A 14,449-nucleotide genomic window follows, 5' to 3' on the forward strand; every position below is an offset into this window, starting at 1 on the left:
CTTATCAATGGCAAGGGTTAGAGAATAGATAACGTCGGATGACTCCGGTTTGAAGAGAAACTAATAGTAAAAAAGATAAGTCAGGGAAAGTCACCTAGATATGTTGGTATTACCATATCTCGTAAGTGATTTCTTTGATACTTGACAAAGCTCAATAGTTCTAACTACCTTACATACCTTAGTGTAGTATCTAGATAGGAAGCAGCAAGCAACCCTCACACAACCCGGACAACCCGCAGATAGGATGCATCGAGTGGGGTATACTACCGGGTAGCTACATGCATTATCCCCTGCCAACTAGCCCGGTACCGTCCAGGCGGCTAGGTTATAGAGATACGTACCTAACCTGGTATACCTGATAAGTGACAAATGGACTTACACCGAACCTACCACTGAACCCCGAGGTCTTTATCGTTACATTGAACGCATTAACCTGGAGATTTTTAGCGGATGCGGGCGGGTGGTAGGATAGGCTAATTAGAAATGTAAGTCTGGAGACCTCAAGGTCCACGTATTCAATCTAGGTATTTAATAACTCCGACTTGTCATAACTTTCCGGTATGCGTACCTCTCACTAGAGACCACGGCTAGGCTTTCTGAGAACTCCTTTAGCAAGATGAGTCAAGCATTCGACGACTTCGTCTTCATTACCCATGAGGACGCCGACCTCGCTCAGGCTAAGCCCGGTTATCTCGGCGAGATTAGCGATTTCCTAGACAGCATCGCCGATGATTTATGGCCTGTCAATAAGAAGATACACGACAACCCGGAGCTCGGCTACGAAGAATTCATCGCTCATGAGACGTTGACGAAATTCATGGCCAGTAGGTCGGGATGGAAGGTGACTCCATCTGCCTACGGCATGGCTACGGCTTGGGTTGCCGTATGGGATAGTGGGAAAAAGGGACCAGTTGTATCTTTCAACGTCGAGATGGGTGTGTTATACAAAACCCGTATGCAATGCATAGAAGTCTGACCGAAGCACGTAGACGCGTTGGATGGCATTGGACACGCATGTGGTCACAACCTTATTGCTACTGCGTCAGTGGCGGGTGGATTGGCGACCGCTAAAATAATGGAGGAACACCAATTGAGTGGGAAAGTTATCGTGTTCGGAACTCCTGCAGAAGAAGGTAAGGAAGGCCTAGATGATAGGTCTCTAAAAAAAAAAGAAGTAATGGTTCCTGCTTTCTGATCTCTCACAGGAGGCGGTGGCAAGATTAAGCTGTTGGAAGCTGGGGCTTATCGAGATCATAAAGTCGATATCAACTTGATATCTCATCCTGGTATCACCCAAGACACTGCTCTAATGCGGACATCTGCGTATACCGCATTCAAGGTTGAGTACTTTGGCCGCGAGGCTCGTAAGCCAACCCGAACCGTTTACTTCCGCTTGGAATGTACAATGCTGATTTAAGTATGTCTTAGACGCAGCAGCAAGTCCTTGGTTGGGAATCAACGCCCTTGATGCCTTAATTACATCTTACAATGCATTATCTGTCCTCCGTCAGCAGACAATGCCTGGTGATGTCATCCAGGGGAATATTACGAACGGCGGGGTGCGGCCGAATATAATCCATGCATACACAGCTGGTAATTTCGTTACCCGCGCAAACACCCAAGCAAGGGTGCAGGAACTGAAGAAGAAGGTCGATGCCTGCTTCGAAGCGGGAGCGACGGCAACAGGTGCAACGCTCAAGATGACCCACGTGCAGTCTTATGCCGACCACGTTCCCAACCGCGTGTTGGGCGCTTCCTATCGAAAGTACTTCAATGCGCTCTCACCCCAGCAACCGATTCCAGGTAACGACAACATGGACGAGGCCGGAGGCCGAACAATGGCAAGTACAGACCAAGGTGATATAAGTTATGCCATGCCCAGCTTGAGCGCAGGGTTTGCGATTCCCCCGGGACCGGGAGGGAACGGACCTCATAATCCGGAGTTCGCCAAGGCCGCCGGGACAAGGGTCGCATTTGAGCGAAGTCTGCGAGTGGGCAAGGCACTTGCAGGTACCGCTTTGGATGTTTTGACGCAGGACGGTCTCCTAGAAGAAGTGAAGAAGGCGTGGAAGAAAGAAATCAAGGGAAACTAGGTAGGTTGGGTTAGGTAGCTGTTTTATGTTAGACTTTATGACTTTATGAAATATGATATGAGATATGAAATCTGATTAGAGGTACCTAAGGTAAGGTACGTAAGTGTCCCGTCTGGGGAATGATTACCTAGAGTGCTAAATTTCAGTCTAGTCTTTGTCCTTAAAATGATATAAAGTTCAAGAGTCAGACAGGAATGAGAATAAAAATGATCATCACGTGGCGATAAAGGTGTTTAATAGGCCTCCATACCCGTTATTAGCTTTCAGATAAGAAAATAGGCGCGCCACGCCGAATCGCCGACGCAATTGAGCTTTTCCAACTGCCTTCGTACCAGCAGCAAAGCAATTCGAACTTTCCTAAAAAGAAAAAGAAGCAAAAAGGTTTAAGCAGCGAGTTGCCGAGAAAGACACTTTTTTTTTTTTTTTTCTCTTGTCAACTTTCTTTTTTATTGCGATTCGCAATTGCAACGGGTATATTATCCGCTATGAGAATTCGAATTCGCCCGCCCTTGTTCAACTAAAATCCTCTTGTGTAAATACTGTGCAGCGAATTTTCGAAGTATCAATCACACACATACACACCTCTCATATATACTACGTCGACATATTTTTCTTATTTTTATTTTTCTCCTTTTTTTCTAATTTTCTATTGGGAGTAAACTTATAAACACAAAAAGTCTACCACCACCAATGCGCAATGGGTAAAAAGAATAAGAAGCCCACAGCGGGCGAATCTCCTACCATGGAGGCGCAAGCTGCAGTAGCAGAGTCCTCGATTGCACCCCCAACAGCGAATAAGAAGAAGCCAACTTCTCCTGCGCCTCAGTCGTCCTCTTCCTCTTCTGCGCTCGTGATTTGCCGAAATAAGTGAGTTTGTACCTTTTTCTTTTCTTTTCTTTTTTATTGACTTGCCTTACCTATACCTACCTATAAGCAAGCATATCTATACCGTATGTTGTGGTGTATATTGGTAGCTTATAATTCGCTACCGCAGGCACTGGCGCTACATATCCTCGTTTCATGGACCATGGCTACAGCTACCGCTCGAAGTCCTCGAGACATTAGCCAATGCGAACTACTACATGCCCTTGCCGCGCCCTGTCGACCCAGCAGTATTTTACGACCTGGTGAAGATCAGACAGCTTGTGGACGGCGCCACCGATCTGGCTGTGCGCGCTGCGAACGGCGTCGCATCCTCGACTTTATCTAATTCGCTGGCAGGAGGAGCCGCGCATCATATGCAGGCCTTGGGACTCGGGTTTGGGAACAATGCCGGCGCAAAGCTTAGCCCGGAGCGAAAATTCCGGATGAGGGAGCAAGCCACCCAGAAATTGTCGCGCGCCTATCATCTGGACGAAATAGCTTCGAGCGTAGCGACGATGCAGTCGACGTCAACTTTGGAAAACGTCGCCAGTCTCGTTTTACAAAGGGCGCCCGAGGATCCCGATGCTAACTACGTTCATTTCTTCCATGAGAAGATCCCGTCGAGACAGCTCGCCGAATGTACCGACTTCCGCGCGTTGGATCTTATAATAGGACAACGACCTTCTGATTGCGAGCCCCTGAGGACTCGCGCTGTCGTTCGAATGTTTAAAGAGGATTTCGAGGGTGCAGTTCGAGATCTTACCTCTGCGCTAGGCGTATACCGTCTTCAGAAGCCGCGGCACAAACCAGCGTCAGACGAGTCTACGCAATTAGATCAGATAACCAGGCGGCGGCGAGATAATCCTCCTCTTGACGAGAGAGATCAACCAAGCAGTATAGAAGTGCAGCTTCTATTCCAGCGGGCTGGTTGCTACCTTACTTTGGCTTGTGACCATGTTCCGCTTGCGCTCCCCGATTCGCCTATCGCGCAGAATACGACTTCGCAGAACGGTACCAACGGGGCTAGTAATGGCAATACTAATGGCGGCCCGGCATCACCACAGGGGGGAGAGGACCTAGAGAATAAAGGTCCATCTAAGAAGTTACTGGAAGCGCGTAAGGCAGTACGTGTTTACGCGAAGCGCGCTCTGCGGGATTACATGGAGTATCTCAAACACTTTCATTATTCACCTAACTTACCTATTGAGATATCAGATGAGTTTAGTCGCCAGGTAAACCAGGCGACTCATCGTAATAAGAGATACTACAATCAATTCCGCCATGTTTCTCAGGACCCAAGTAGCCCCACGGGAACCTCGCCTAGCCATACAGTGTACGAGATATCCTCCCTCTTCTCAGCCACACCCCCGGCCGATCTGCCGCCATATCCTTCGACGGAGCTCGTATCTCAAGGTAGCGTTACTATGGAGTCAATTCAGACGACTACCGAAGTGGTTACTTACCATCCGTTACTGACTGACGCGCTACATTCGTTGCTACTGTGCCATACCCTTATCCAGACCTCGGCAAAAGAGTTGCAGCGCCATGCACACATGGTCGCGCGGCTTGCTCGTCTTGCCGATGGCTATCCAATTTTTCAGGCGAGCAGGTCTCCTGCCCGGGCAGATTGGATCGAGGTGCTCCGACGGGCCGAAAACTGGATCGAACTCTCATCGACTTGGGAGGCTCTTTGCGCCCCTGCCCCACTGCCGATTCCCGTTTCAACAAACGGGGTATCTACCGCGACCGCAAGCGTCAACGCTCTATCCATAACGGGCGGCACGAGCTCCTCTGAAACCGAGGAGCAGCGGAAGGAGCGAATGCGCCAGCAAGCTATCATCGAGGCTCTGGAAGATGAGCGTGTCAACGACGAGGCGAGCTTTAAGGCTGCGATCATCGCCCGCCAACGTAGAGCGGAGGCCGACCACGCAAGCACTACCAACGGTGGGGTTCCTAGCCCGCACGCCGGCCCGAAGCGGTGGGCCGTGGACGACGGAAGGGAGTACCCGATTCTCACGGAGCGCGCGGAAGCGGTCGCGCGTTGGATCCGCGAGGCTCCGACGGGATCCGGCACCGGGAGTAGCAAACGCAAGAAGAAGCCGAGGGCGGCGAAGCCAGCCCCCGCATACGACAGACCGGAGACTACGGGTGAAGTCTGAACGATCACACAGACAGCACAGATACACACACACATACACATTCAAGACTAAGAAAAGCGCCCTTTATGCAAGCAGTGGAAGAGCTGTTTGAATAATATAAAGCAGCTAGCGGTATCAAACACACAAGACTACGTAGTCGTAAATATTCCCAAAAGGCGATGCTTCGTGTGAGTCTGTCCTATCGTAGATTAAACCATGTGATCCGGCTTTAAATTGTCAATAGAGGTTAGACGACTCGCTGCACTTGACAGCTCTTCAATATCGTATCTTTTTGTTCATTCTTACCAACTGCATAGGTCCTACCTATCGCGACTCAAGCCGGACTCCGGAATTATGTAGAAGCGTCTTGGCTCGTCTGGAACTAGTCTCTATTCATGGCGCCGTCGCAGAGAATGACGTCATTGAAGCTCGTGCGTTGCAGAGTGCTGGCATCATGCTAAGAAACTCGAGCCCCCCTTCCCCCCTTTTTCTTTTCCTCTTTCCCCATTATAGCGTATGTATATGGCTCGTGCGTGACAGCCGGATAACTGGGGGCTTTTGTATTATGCATAGGCCGATTCTATTACGGCTTAGATATAAAGGTGCCATCGTCCGATATTAAGGTGTATCGTGGTTTTCCTTCTTTTTCAGTACGGTGATTTTTTCGGTACATGCCGAAGTGGAGTGAATATGCGACGAGAAGTTCCTTTGGGATTCCCGGCTATGTAAATACCGCGTACCCGGAGCTAATGGTCCTCGCCCCGCTTGCTGCATAGCCGCGAGTGTGTACTTACTCATGGTCTGCGGGGAGAACCCCAGGTATCCCTCCTTTTTAAACCTATTGATTGTTGCTATTCACGGGGTTGGGATGTCATCCTCGTAGCTATTACTTTTGATGGTTGATGAAGTTTTATTAGAGCCATCAATGATGCCGTCAACACGCGGCCATGCTTATATTCTCTGCCTCCCCTTGGAGATCCAATGGTGGATATTGCGATATCTTGGTATTCGTGATCAGGCCTCGCTGTTGCAGACCTGTCGAAGAGCACAGGAGATTGTAGAGCCGCTGTTGTACCGTAGATTATTTACCAAGGCCGGAACAGATCACGATACTAATGGGTTGGTTGAATTTCTGCTCGAACGACCTTATATCGTCGGCGCGGTGCGCTTTCTCGTCCTCGACGAGTTCCACCCCGTTGCGTACCGACAGCTTATGGGCATCAAGTTCCTAAATCTCGAAAGCATCACTATGCAACACGGTGGCGAACCTCTGAGCATCGAGGATGAGAAGAGGTGCTCCTTAAACCAGCTCGTTAAAGAGCAACCCAACTTAAAGAATCGTAAGTTCTCCTGGCGATCAAGCACAGGTAGAGAAAACAAAGGGGGGGGATATACTAATAAATGACGACAGTGTCATTTTCGATCGAGCTAGGAAATTGGGCAGCTTTCAGATTTGAGGAGGATGATGCTGTATTATTTCGCCACAGGAAATTGCGGCGCATGCGACTTTCTTATATCGACTTTTCCGCATTTGACAAGCTGGAGGTGGACTACTTTCAACATACCGATTTAAGGGGGCTCTTTATCGAATTATGCTGGTATAACCACGAAGCGCTGGATAGACTCTTATCCCCATCGACAAGGCTGCAGAATCTTTTGATCGGCCATAACGATCAATTGCCATTTTCAGAGCGGCTCTATCCCAGCTTATTAGCCCCGGCTCAGGAGAGCCTAAGGATACTGGATTTCACTTGGCGATGGAAGCTCCCCGTCGAGGACCAAGGCATGGATCTGACTCAGTTCAGAAATCTGCATTTCCTCCGGATACCCCCTATCTATCTCCTCGGAAGCGCGTATATGGACGATTCCGCATTGCCGGAGCTCATCCGGACGAGATTCCCGCCGAACCTGAAGATGCTGCTTCTGGAGAACATCGTGCCGCGGTCCATCCGAGTGATGAACGAGCGGGGCATAGTTTTCCCCGGGTACCCACCGCCGGGCTATACTCTGGAGCTAACGCTTCGGCCGCGGGATTACCAGCTCGTCCGGTTCCTAATCGCCGAGAAGCACCGCGTGTTGCCCCGACTCAAGTACGTGCTCATGTATTACATGGAGTTCATGCAGGATTTCCTGGATTTCTACCCGCTAGTCAAGGACAACGGAGCCGGACCGGGTCCTGTTTTGACTACGGATTATTTGAATCCATTACTGGATTGGTTAGACGAGCTCTAACTTCTAAGGCGTGTGTGGGTGGTATGGGAGAGGTTGGTAGTGGCGAGATCCGAAGACTAGGTAGAAAGGTAGATTGTTGAAATTCTTATGTAAATATTTAATAGATTGTATGTAATTTTCTATGGAGGTGTTGGTTTAGGATCATGTAAAGATATACCTATCACTCTAGGTTAGGTACCTAACCTATACCTTAGGTAATAAACTTGACCTTATTCATAATTGACTCCTTCCTTAGGTACCTGGTATTATACAGTACCTCCTATTGTGCTTTCCTGAGGTAAATATTCTATAGATTAGATTAGGTACCTTCTACATCCATCTATAGATCAGGGTATGCATCGGGATCATTAGTCACCGTCGCTGTTACTCAGTCCCGACAAGCACTTAACCACCTGACCTGAGTAAATAGTAATCAATTTGATTTGTAAAATAGCCTACTACATGAAACGGCCCCCCCTTTTAATACCTAGACCTAGTATGCGATCATCCGGAGCTCCGGCCGTTTACTCCTTCTTTATAACCCCTCACTTCCATCTTCACCACGCATACGCTTACCCACTTACCAACATACCTCATACCTAACCTACCTCCTAAGGTACCTATACATTCGCTTTTTTCTTATCACAGGAACATACACGCACGCATTTACAAATCACATAAATCAGAAGAAGAAGAAAAAAAGCCAAAGAAATAAAACATGGCGCCCGTCACGGAACTCCTCTCCCTCACCCTAAAGCCGGACCTCCCGGCGGCCGAAGCCGCCGCGATCCTCGACACGACGGCGGCCACGCTCGTCGCGCAGCCGGGCTGCCTGCGCGTGCGCACGGCCCGCACGCACGAGGACCCGCACGCCGTGCGCGTGTTCGTCGACTGGGAGAACGTCGCGGCGCACCGCGCCTTCGAGAAGACGGAGGCGTACGCGCCCTTCAAGGCGCGCGTGCGCGACGCCGTCGCCGCCCCGCCCCAGCGCCCGTACCACGTCGAGTTCGACCCGTTCCCCGTGTCCGCCCTGCAGAACGGCACCACCACCACCACCGCTAATGGCACCGTTAGCAGCAAGACCCCCGTCGCCGAGGTCCTGCACATGTGGTTCCCCGGCGACTACACAGACGAGCAGCGGGCGCGCGCCGAGGCCTCGGCGCGCGAGTTCGTCGGCAAGATGGAGGGGTTCGCCGAGGGGCTGACGGGCGAGTGGTCGATCGGGTGGTCCGTCGAGCGGGACATCGAGCGCGAGGGCGCGCCGAGCAGCGTGCTGGTGGGGATCCTGGGCTGGGTGAGCGTCGAGGCGCACATGAAGGCCCGCGACCACCCCGAGTTCGCGAAGAACATCCCGCTGTTGCGGGACATCGAGGGGCTGAGGGGCTTCGATATGAAGCATGTGAGCACGACTACTGTCGAGGCTGGTAATAAGTGATTTTATTTAGACGGTACGACGGTTTTTGAAATGTGGGCGGCGGGGGAAGGGGGAAGGGCGGATAATAGGCGGGGTTCTAAAGACTAAAGTTAGGTAGGTAGGTACCTAACCTAAAGATCGACGTCAGGGCGTCTCGGTGGCTTTGCTAACGGACTGTTTGTTGTATGTATAATTTGACCAATTGACGGATATATTATTCTGCTCACTTAATATTTGATATCAAAGGAAAAAAAAAAAAGAAAAGAAAAAAAAAGCTTAATGACATTATGTTATTATTTTGAAACTTCAGCCCTCATTCTCTTTTAGATGCATGTAAGCTTCATCTTGTTTGTTGAAATAAACCCCCTCCCTTGAAATACTTCCTATATCTGAATTGTAGTGATTTTATAACAGGTAGTGCATGTGATAAAATGTTTGAAATTAGCTAGGTTATACATACGAACTGGTTATTATTTATATACATCCATGAAAATTTGGATTTGTCTATACTTTTGTAGAAATGACGCGTTGGGTATATCTAGCACTTCTTGTTTAGTCTCCAAGATGCCCCGAAAAAAATCCCATAAACTTAATCCAAACCGCTATAAGCAGATAAATACGTGGTATATATGTGCGTGTAAATCTGCGTATCCGTAAGACGCCGATGTATGCTTTTCCCTTATATAACTTTAATGATGTCGTCCGGGTCAATGCTGTCCTGCTCTCCGTCTTCGACCTCGCCCTCCTCCATGCACGCCTTCTGCAACCGCTCACGCATAACCGGATCCTTTTCTAGTTCCTGCCAAACCTCTAGACCCCATTCTTCTAGGCTTTCGTCGGGATTTCTTTTTTTCCATGGCGGCCAGTGCCACGTGCCTGCGATAATCATGTTGCGCTTCACCGTCTTGTAAACCAGCTCTATCGAGATAAATACGAGCACTAGGATGATTAGTGTCAACCACCAAAGAGGATCTTGACCGAAAGTGTCTACGAATCCGTTCCTAGCTGGATAGGGGCTTGGTTGTGCTGCATAGACTCCTGAGAGAAATGCCTGCCAAGCCCACCACCCAGCGATAGTAATACCAAAAGCAGCCATAATAATCGCCGACTTATAATGTGTCTCGAGGATACTATAAAATTTGTTAGTAGGATACAGAATTAACTAGCATAGATAAAACTCACAATATCTTGCAGTTAATCCACAATACTCCCACTGTAAAAACGAGATCACCCAAAGCAAAAAGTGCATCGTCACGGGCCTGTCCGTAAATACTATAGGCAGCCCATACCCCAAGCCAGACTAGCACACCCTCTGTAGCCGCGGCGGCCATCCAACGTACGAACCTGGGAATGTTCAACTCTTTATTCCTCTGTCCGTGTACGTATAATTCGGGCACGGCAAGCAGCGTCTCCGCGCTGAGATCCTGCTCCCAGATACCCAGACATAATACGCATAGACTCGTAAACAGGGTGTTGAATACGGTTAAGCTCCAGTTCTCATAAAGACTGGTTCCACTGTATCCATTATACCGCTGATACATCGCCGTTGGTAGATAGAAAAACATTTCCTTCCAAAAAGTGGTGAGAATGAACTTCGCCGTGCGAACATAATTCCAACGACCATGAACAAGAAGTAGTCGCTGCAGAAAGCGAAATTGTGCGATGGCGTAGTCGGCTACACGAGCAGCCTGTAGTCCCTCCTTGCCTGATATTCCGACGCCGACGTGAGAGGCAGAGATCATGGCCAAGTCGTTTGCTCCATCACCAATAGCAAGTGTCAAAGCACTTGGTACTCGCTGCCGAATAGCTTTCACAATTAGGGATTTCTGGGCAGGCGATGCGCGACAGCAGATGACGGAGTCGATTAAGGGGATGAGAGTGTAGAAAAGGTCTGTAAGTCGCGTCGACTGCTCAATAGCCGCTAGGGTCTGACCGTCGATGACTACTACGCTGTGAGTACAGCCCGTCGCGATGTCCTCGGATATATCGTTGATTTGTGTCTCGACTGAGCTTTTGGATGAGTCAAGAATGAATATATCGGACCCTGGCCGACAAATTCGCGCCGAATGAGCAATATTGATTGCTGTTTCTCGCTTATCACCGGTCAACATCCATATCTTGATATTGGCACGACGGAGCTTATCAATGGTTTCCGGCACGCCGATTTGGAGTTTATCCTCAATCGCTGTCGCCCCTACAAGGTCAAGCGACTGCTCGATCAAGTCGCCCGCCGTTTCGATCATTTCCTGTCGATTCACTAAACTTGTCGTTGCCTCATTATAAACTTTCTTCCATGTCTCATACTCACTCTCAGGTATAAATTTCCGCGTGAATAGGAGAGTACGTAGGCCCTCAGAAGCAAAGTCATCCAAGTGTTTGAAACATCGGGTGAAAACTACAGACTCGTCATGTATAGACGGATCATCGAGGAACCCAAACTTATCTGGCAATGGTCTTGGAGTCGATGGGCTCAGTCTTGATAGCGTCTGGGCCACGTCAAGAGATGTGGTTCGTATGCCTAAAGACGGGCGAAGTTTGTCTTCGGAACGTCTCGTTCTGGATCCTTCAACGGATCTGCTTCTTACGATTGTCGGGATATTAATTGGCGACGTTGGCTGTGTCACGGTAATACTGTTGCGATTAACTTCGATATTCCGTCGTAGAGTTAGGCTTGGACGCCCCCCGAAGCTATTTCTCACGTCTAATTGCTCGCTTCTTCGAAGCAGTTCACGCTCAGCCTCGACGCTTTTGCGAACTTCTGTTGCCTTTTGCATCGCTAAATAAGCCAACTTGAGTCTAGGCATGATTACCGAGTCCGCACCCTTGCAGATGAGGCAAATCCTCCCATCAGGAAAGCGTACAATAATCGACATACGCTTTCGCTTGCTACTAAACTCGACGACGTCTAAGATCTGGTAAATCTCTGTTTTCTGACTGCCATCCCCGTTATCAATCTGCAAGGTCACGGCCTGAGAAGACCGATGGGCAACCAGGTATCCAAGTTCGTGCGCGGCACGGACAAGCGCCAATTCGTCCGGTGATGAAGCTTGGAAATCGATAACCCCATCTTTGACTTCTGGCAAGCATGTGTGACATAGAGCCATGCACAGGATGTAATCCTTGGCTCGTCTTGCAAAAGGAGATGTGGGCCTTGATCTGATATACTCCAGCAAATCCGAGGTTGTAACATCTGGCTGCACGTGGTCCGGGCGGGCACTCGACCTCCACTGCGACGAGGATCTCCTCTCGGACCGAGGTGCGAAGCTCGACGCTGCTGGTGATAGCGGATATAGCTCGATGTCTTCGTGAATAACACTAGCAATCTCCCTGGACTTGCGTGGGGTTGCGATTCCCGTATCGGGGGTAAAGTTAAGACCTGTCATTGCTGTGTCTCCTTCGGATTGAATATCTGTCTCGTGCAACCAGGAAGTCCCAGCAATGCTCATTTTGCGAAATTTCATTACATTTTCCGTGAGAGTGCCTGTCTTGTCGGAGAATATGTAGCTGACTTGGCCAAGATTTTCCAAGATAGTGTTGGTGTTGCATCGAGCTGGAGTATCAGTTGCCTCATCATACATTTCTACGTCGTTATTTAACATAAGCATCTGGCCAATCCTCGTTATCTCGAGAGTAACGTAAAGCGCCAGGGGGATGACATTGTTAAACATGATTGCGTAGCCGATGATGATTTGCTTGAACTCGACTGTGGCCATGGAAACATACCAAGAGAATCGCTCAGTAGACCTTCGCCAGATAATGTAGCCCATAGAACAGCCAACAGTTAAGATGATAACGTAGAGGGCGAGAGTGATGACAATCTTGTTAGCGATAGTTTCTAACGCTGGCTTCTTAGCATGAGGATGCTGATTTGCATTCATGCGGATTTTACACTCCTCTCCAGTGTTAATCGCTATCCCGATGGCGTAAGTGGTATTTCTAAGCGTACTACCTCGATATATGACTTCATTAGATGTCAAAGGAAGCGTTCGGCCGCGTATTGTGACACGCCCGTCGAAGCGATATAGATCGGGATTCGGGTCCTCGAGGACGAACTCGGCAAGACAATTGCGAATACCAGAAATAGTTTGGCAATCTTCGAAATCCGGAAGTGATTCCCTACTCTTAAGATTGGTCTCGCCATCCAAATCCATTGTATCGATGTAAGCCAATCCATTCTCTCCCGTGGCGTATAAAAGAACTAGATCAGCTGGCACAGCTTCATCGCGAACCAGTTTGACGACATCGCCAACATGGACATCCTGCCATTTGACTCTCTGCCACCCGTACTCCCCGTCAGTCTCGTAATCCCAATTGTTCACGTCTACCGCTTTATTTTTAAATATACCTGTCAACCATTTTCGAGTTGACGAAGTAGCGTTTACGCCTAGAGACTTCCGTCTCAGAACCCTAGCAGAGTTCGCATTCTCCAAATTATCTAGCCGATGGCGCTTATAATCATCGTAGCCCTCTTTAATAATCGTGAGGAGAACAAAGAATAGTAAAGGTAGGATAGTAGTATAACTTCCTGTTGTACTTAGGCCCGGAATCGCTTGAGGAATGCCAACGCAAAGAAAATAGAAATTCGCTAGTCGTGTAAACTGAAATATCAACTGCTTCGGTATGAAGTCAATTAGGGTATATCGCGAGGTTCGAATCGCATTGGATATGTACGGCTGGCCGCGTCGTTCATCGATCAAAACTTGTTCTTGGTCGATTCGCAGCGGGACGTGTCGCCCATCCTTGGAAGGCTTTAAAGGCTTCTGTCGCAATAATATTTCTAGCAAATATATCTGGTACCAGTGCACGGCGCGTTCTTGTATAGCTTCTCCAATTGCTTCTAACCGCATCCGAGTCTGCCGCGCCACTTTCGGAATTGAGTCTACGCCTTGCTTCTTTCTAAGGTCAGAATCTACATTTATGGCCGTTTGAGGCATTATGCGCGGGTTTGAACGAATGAAGTAACCACATTGCAAAGCGTTTCGAAAGCATCGACGGAAATCCTCTCACGGAGAATTTATGTCAGCGACGACGGAGGATGAAGCGTTTCGGGCCATACAGTTTAGAATATAGAAAGATATAAAGAAAACGAGTGTGTGTATAAGAGTATATAGAGAAAGGTATAGATAGGAATCGGAACGAACGGAATGCCGTAAAGTCGGCTCTCTAATCCAAGTTAAAAGCTTCAAAATGTGCCTTGTGAAGCTTGAATCTTCCTCCAAAAGTTTAAACAAGGCAAGATTTCCAACGTATTTCCAAGGTGATTAGATTCTTTAGAACATTACGGCCCATTGTAACTTCCCTGTTTACAATGCCACAATGCCACAATGCCATACATAATCCGTAATGCCGGGCAAATCCGAGTTACCTAGCGTCCGTAACTCCGGCTAACACCTGGCTTGGCACCGATCTTAAGTGTCATTTGCCATTCTCTCCAAATAGTGGATCCCTTAGGTATCTCTTCCTACCCTAGTCTACCTTATATGGATGCATACTTGAAACATGCATACCACGAAATGACGTTTTATTTGCCCTAGAAAAAGTACTATCTACCTAATGTATCGGTATGCTGCAAGAAGCCATTCCTTTATTTGAGGTGGAAGTTACCTATTGGATTTAATAACCTTTCTATACAGCCAATCTTTCTTTATAGGTAATGCGTTAATATCTCTCTCCTGATTCACTGACAACTTCCATGTTAGACAGATAGTTGATCTACCTGTTACAGATAA

General features: G+C 48.6%; 5 protein-coding genes across 5 annotated transcripts; 4 read left to right on the forward strand and 1 right to left on the reverse strand.

Annotated features, from left to right (window-relative positions):
• Nucleotides 1–177: 177 nt before the first annotated feature.
• Nucleotides 178–2,325, forward strand: F4812DRAFT_418324 (uncharacterized protein). The gene is made up of 5 exons (XM_047933237.1): nt 178–558; nt 613–935; nt 990–1,133; nt 1,206–1,364; nt 1,429–2,325. The coding sequence occupies exons 2-5, from the start codon at nt 617–619 to the stop codon at nt 2,091–2,093; spliced, it is 1,287 nt and encodes a 428-aa protein (XP_047792915.1). The 5' UTR covers nt 178–558; nt 613–616; the 3' UTR covers nt 2,094–2,325.
• On the forward strand, nt 2,241–5,333 carry F4812DRAFT_271780 (uncharacterized protein). The gene is made up of 2 exons (XM_047930911.1): nt 2,241–2,960; nt 3,088–5,333. Exons 1-2 carry the CDS (start codon nt 2,791–2,793, stop codon nt 5,114–5,116), a joined length of 2,199 nt encoding a protein of 732 aa, XP_047792916.1. The 5' UTR covers nt 2,241–2,790; the 3' UTR covers nt 5,117–5,333.
• Nucleotides 5,334–6,023: 690 nt separating this feature from the next.
• On the forward strand, nt 6,024–7,327 carry F4812DRAFT_456612 (uncharacterized protein; the record flags this gene model as incomplete). Its single annotated transcript, XM_047937019.1, has 2 exons — nt 6,024–6,435; nt 6,507–7,327. The coding sequence occupies 2 exons, from the start codon at nt 6,024–6,026 to the stop codon at nt 7,325–7,327; spliced, it is 1,233 nt and encodes a 410-aa protein (XP_047792917.1).
• Nucleotides 7,328–7,561: 234 nt separating this feature from the next.
• Nucleotides 7,562–8,973, forward strand: F4812DRAFT_271885 (uncharacterized protein). The gene has a single exon (XM_047930913.1). It carries the CDS (start codon nt 8,025–8,027, stop codon nt 8,739–8,741), a length of 717 nt encoding a protein of 238 aa, XP_047792918.1. The 5' UTR covers nt 7,562–8,024; the 3' UTR covers nt 8,742–8,973.
• A 415-nt stretch (nt 8,974–9,388) lies between these two features.
• Nucleotides 9,389–13,778, reverse strand: F4812DRAFT_271883 (phospholipid-translocating P-type ATPase). Its single transcript, XM_047930912.1, has 2 exons — nt 9,903–13,778; nt 9,389–9,850 (listed from the first exon to the last, which is right to left on the reverse strand). Exons 1-2 carry the CDS (start codon nt 13,652–13,654, stop codon nt 9,400–9,402), a joined length of 4,203 nt encoding a protein of 1,400 aa, XP_047792919.1. The 5' UTR covers nt 13,655–13,778; the 3' UTR covers nt 9,389–9,399.
• Nucleotides 13,779–14,449: the final 671 nt, after the last annotated feature.

The sequence above is a fragment of the Daldinia caldariorum genome (genome assembly GCF_022478825.1).
Source record: "Daldinia caldariorum strain CBS 122874 unplaced genomic scaffold F4812scaffold_3, whole genome shotgun sequence".
Taxonomy (NCBI): Eukaryota; Fungi; Ascomycota; class Sordariomycetes; order Xylariales; family Hypoxylaceae; genus Daldinia; species Daldinia caldariorum.

Bases quoted from the DNA above. Each gene is read 5' to 3' on its own strand.
- F4812DRAFT_271883 (XM_047930912.1), bottom strand. From the start codon at position 13,654: ATGCCTCAAACGGCCATAAATGTAGATTCTGACCTTAGAAAGAAGCAA. The intron at 9,851-9,902 runs GTGAGTTTTATC...CAAATTTTATAG, and splicing joins TGGATTAACTGCAAGATATT to TATCCTCGAGACACATTATA.
- F4812DRAFT_271885 (XM_047930913.1), top strand. From the start codon at position 8,025: ATGGCGCCCGTCACGGAACTCCTCTCCCTCACCCTAAAGCCGGACCTC.
- F4812DRAFT_418324 (XM_047933237.1), top strand. From the start codon at position 617: ATGAGTCAAGCATTCGACGACTTCGTCTTCATTACCCATGAGGACGCC. The intron at 936-989 runs GTGTGTTATACA...CGAAGCACGTAG, and splicing joins ATCTTTCAACGTCGAGATGG to ACGCGTTGGATGGCATTGGA. The intron at 1,134-1,205 runs GTAAGGAAGGCC...GATCTCTCACAG, and splicing joins CGGAACTCCTGCAGAAGAAG to GAGGCGGTGGCAAGATTAAG.
- F4812DRAFT_271780 (XM_047930911.1), top strand. From the start codon at position 2,791: ATGGGTAAAAAGAATAAGAAGCCCACAGCGGGCGAATCTCCTACCATG. The intron at 2,961-3,087 runs GTGAGTTTGTAC...TCGCTACCGCAG, and splicing joins CTCGTGATTTGCCGAAATAA to GCACTGGCGCTACATATCCT.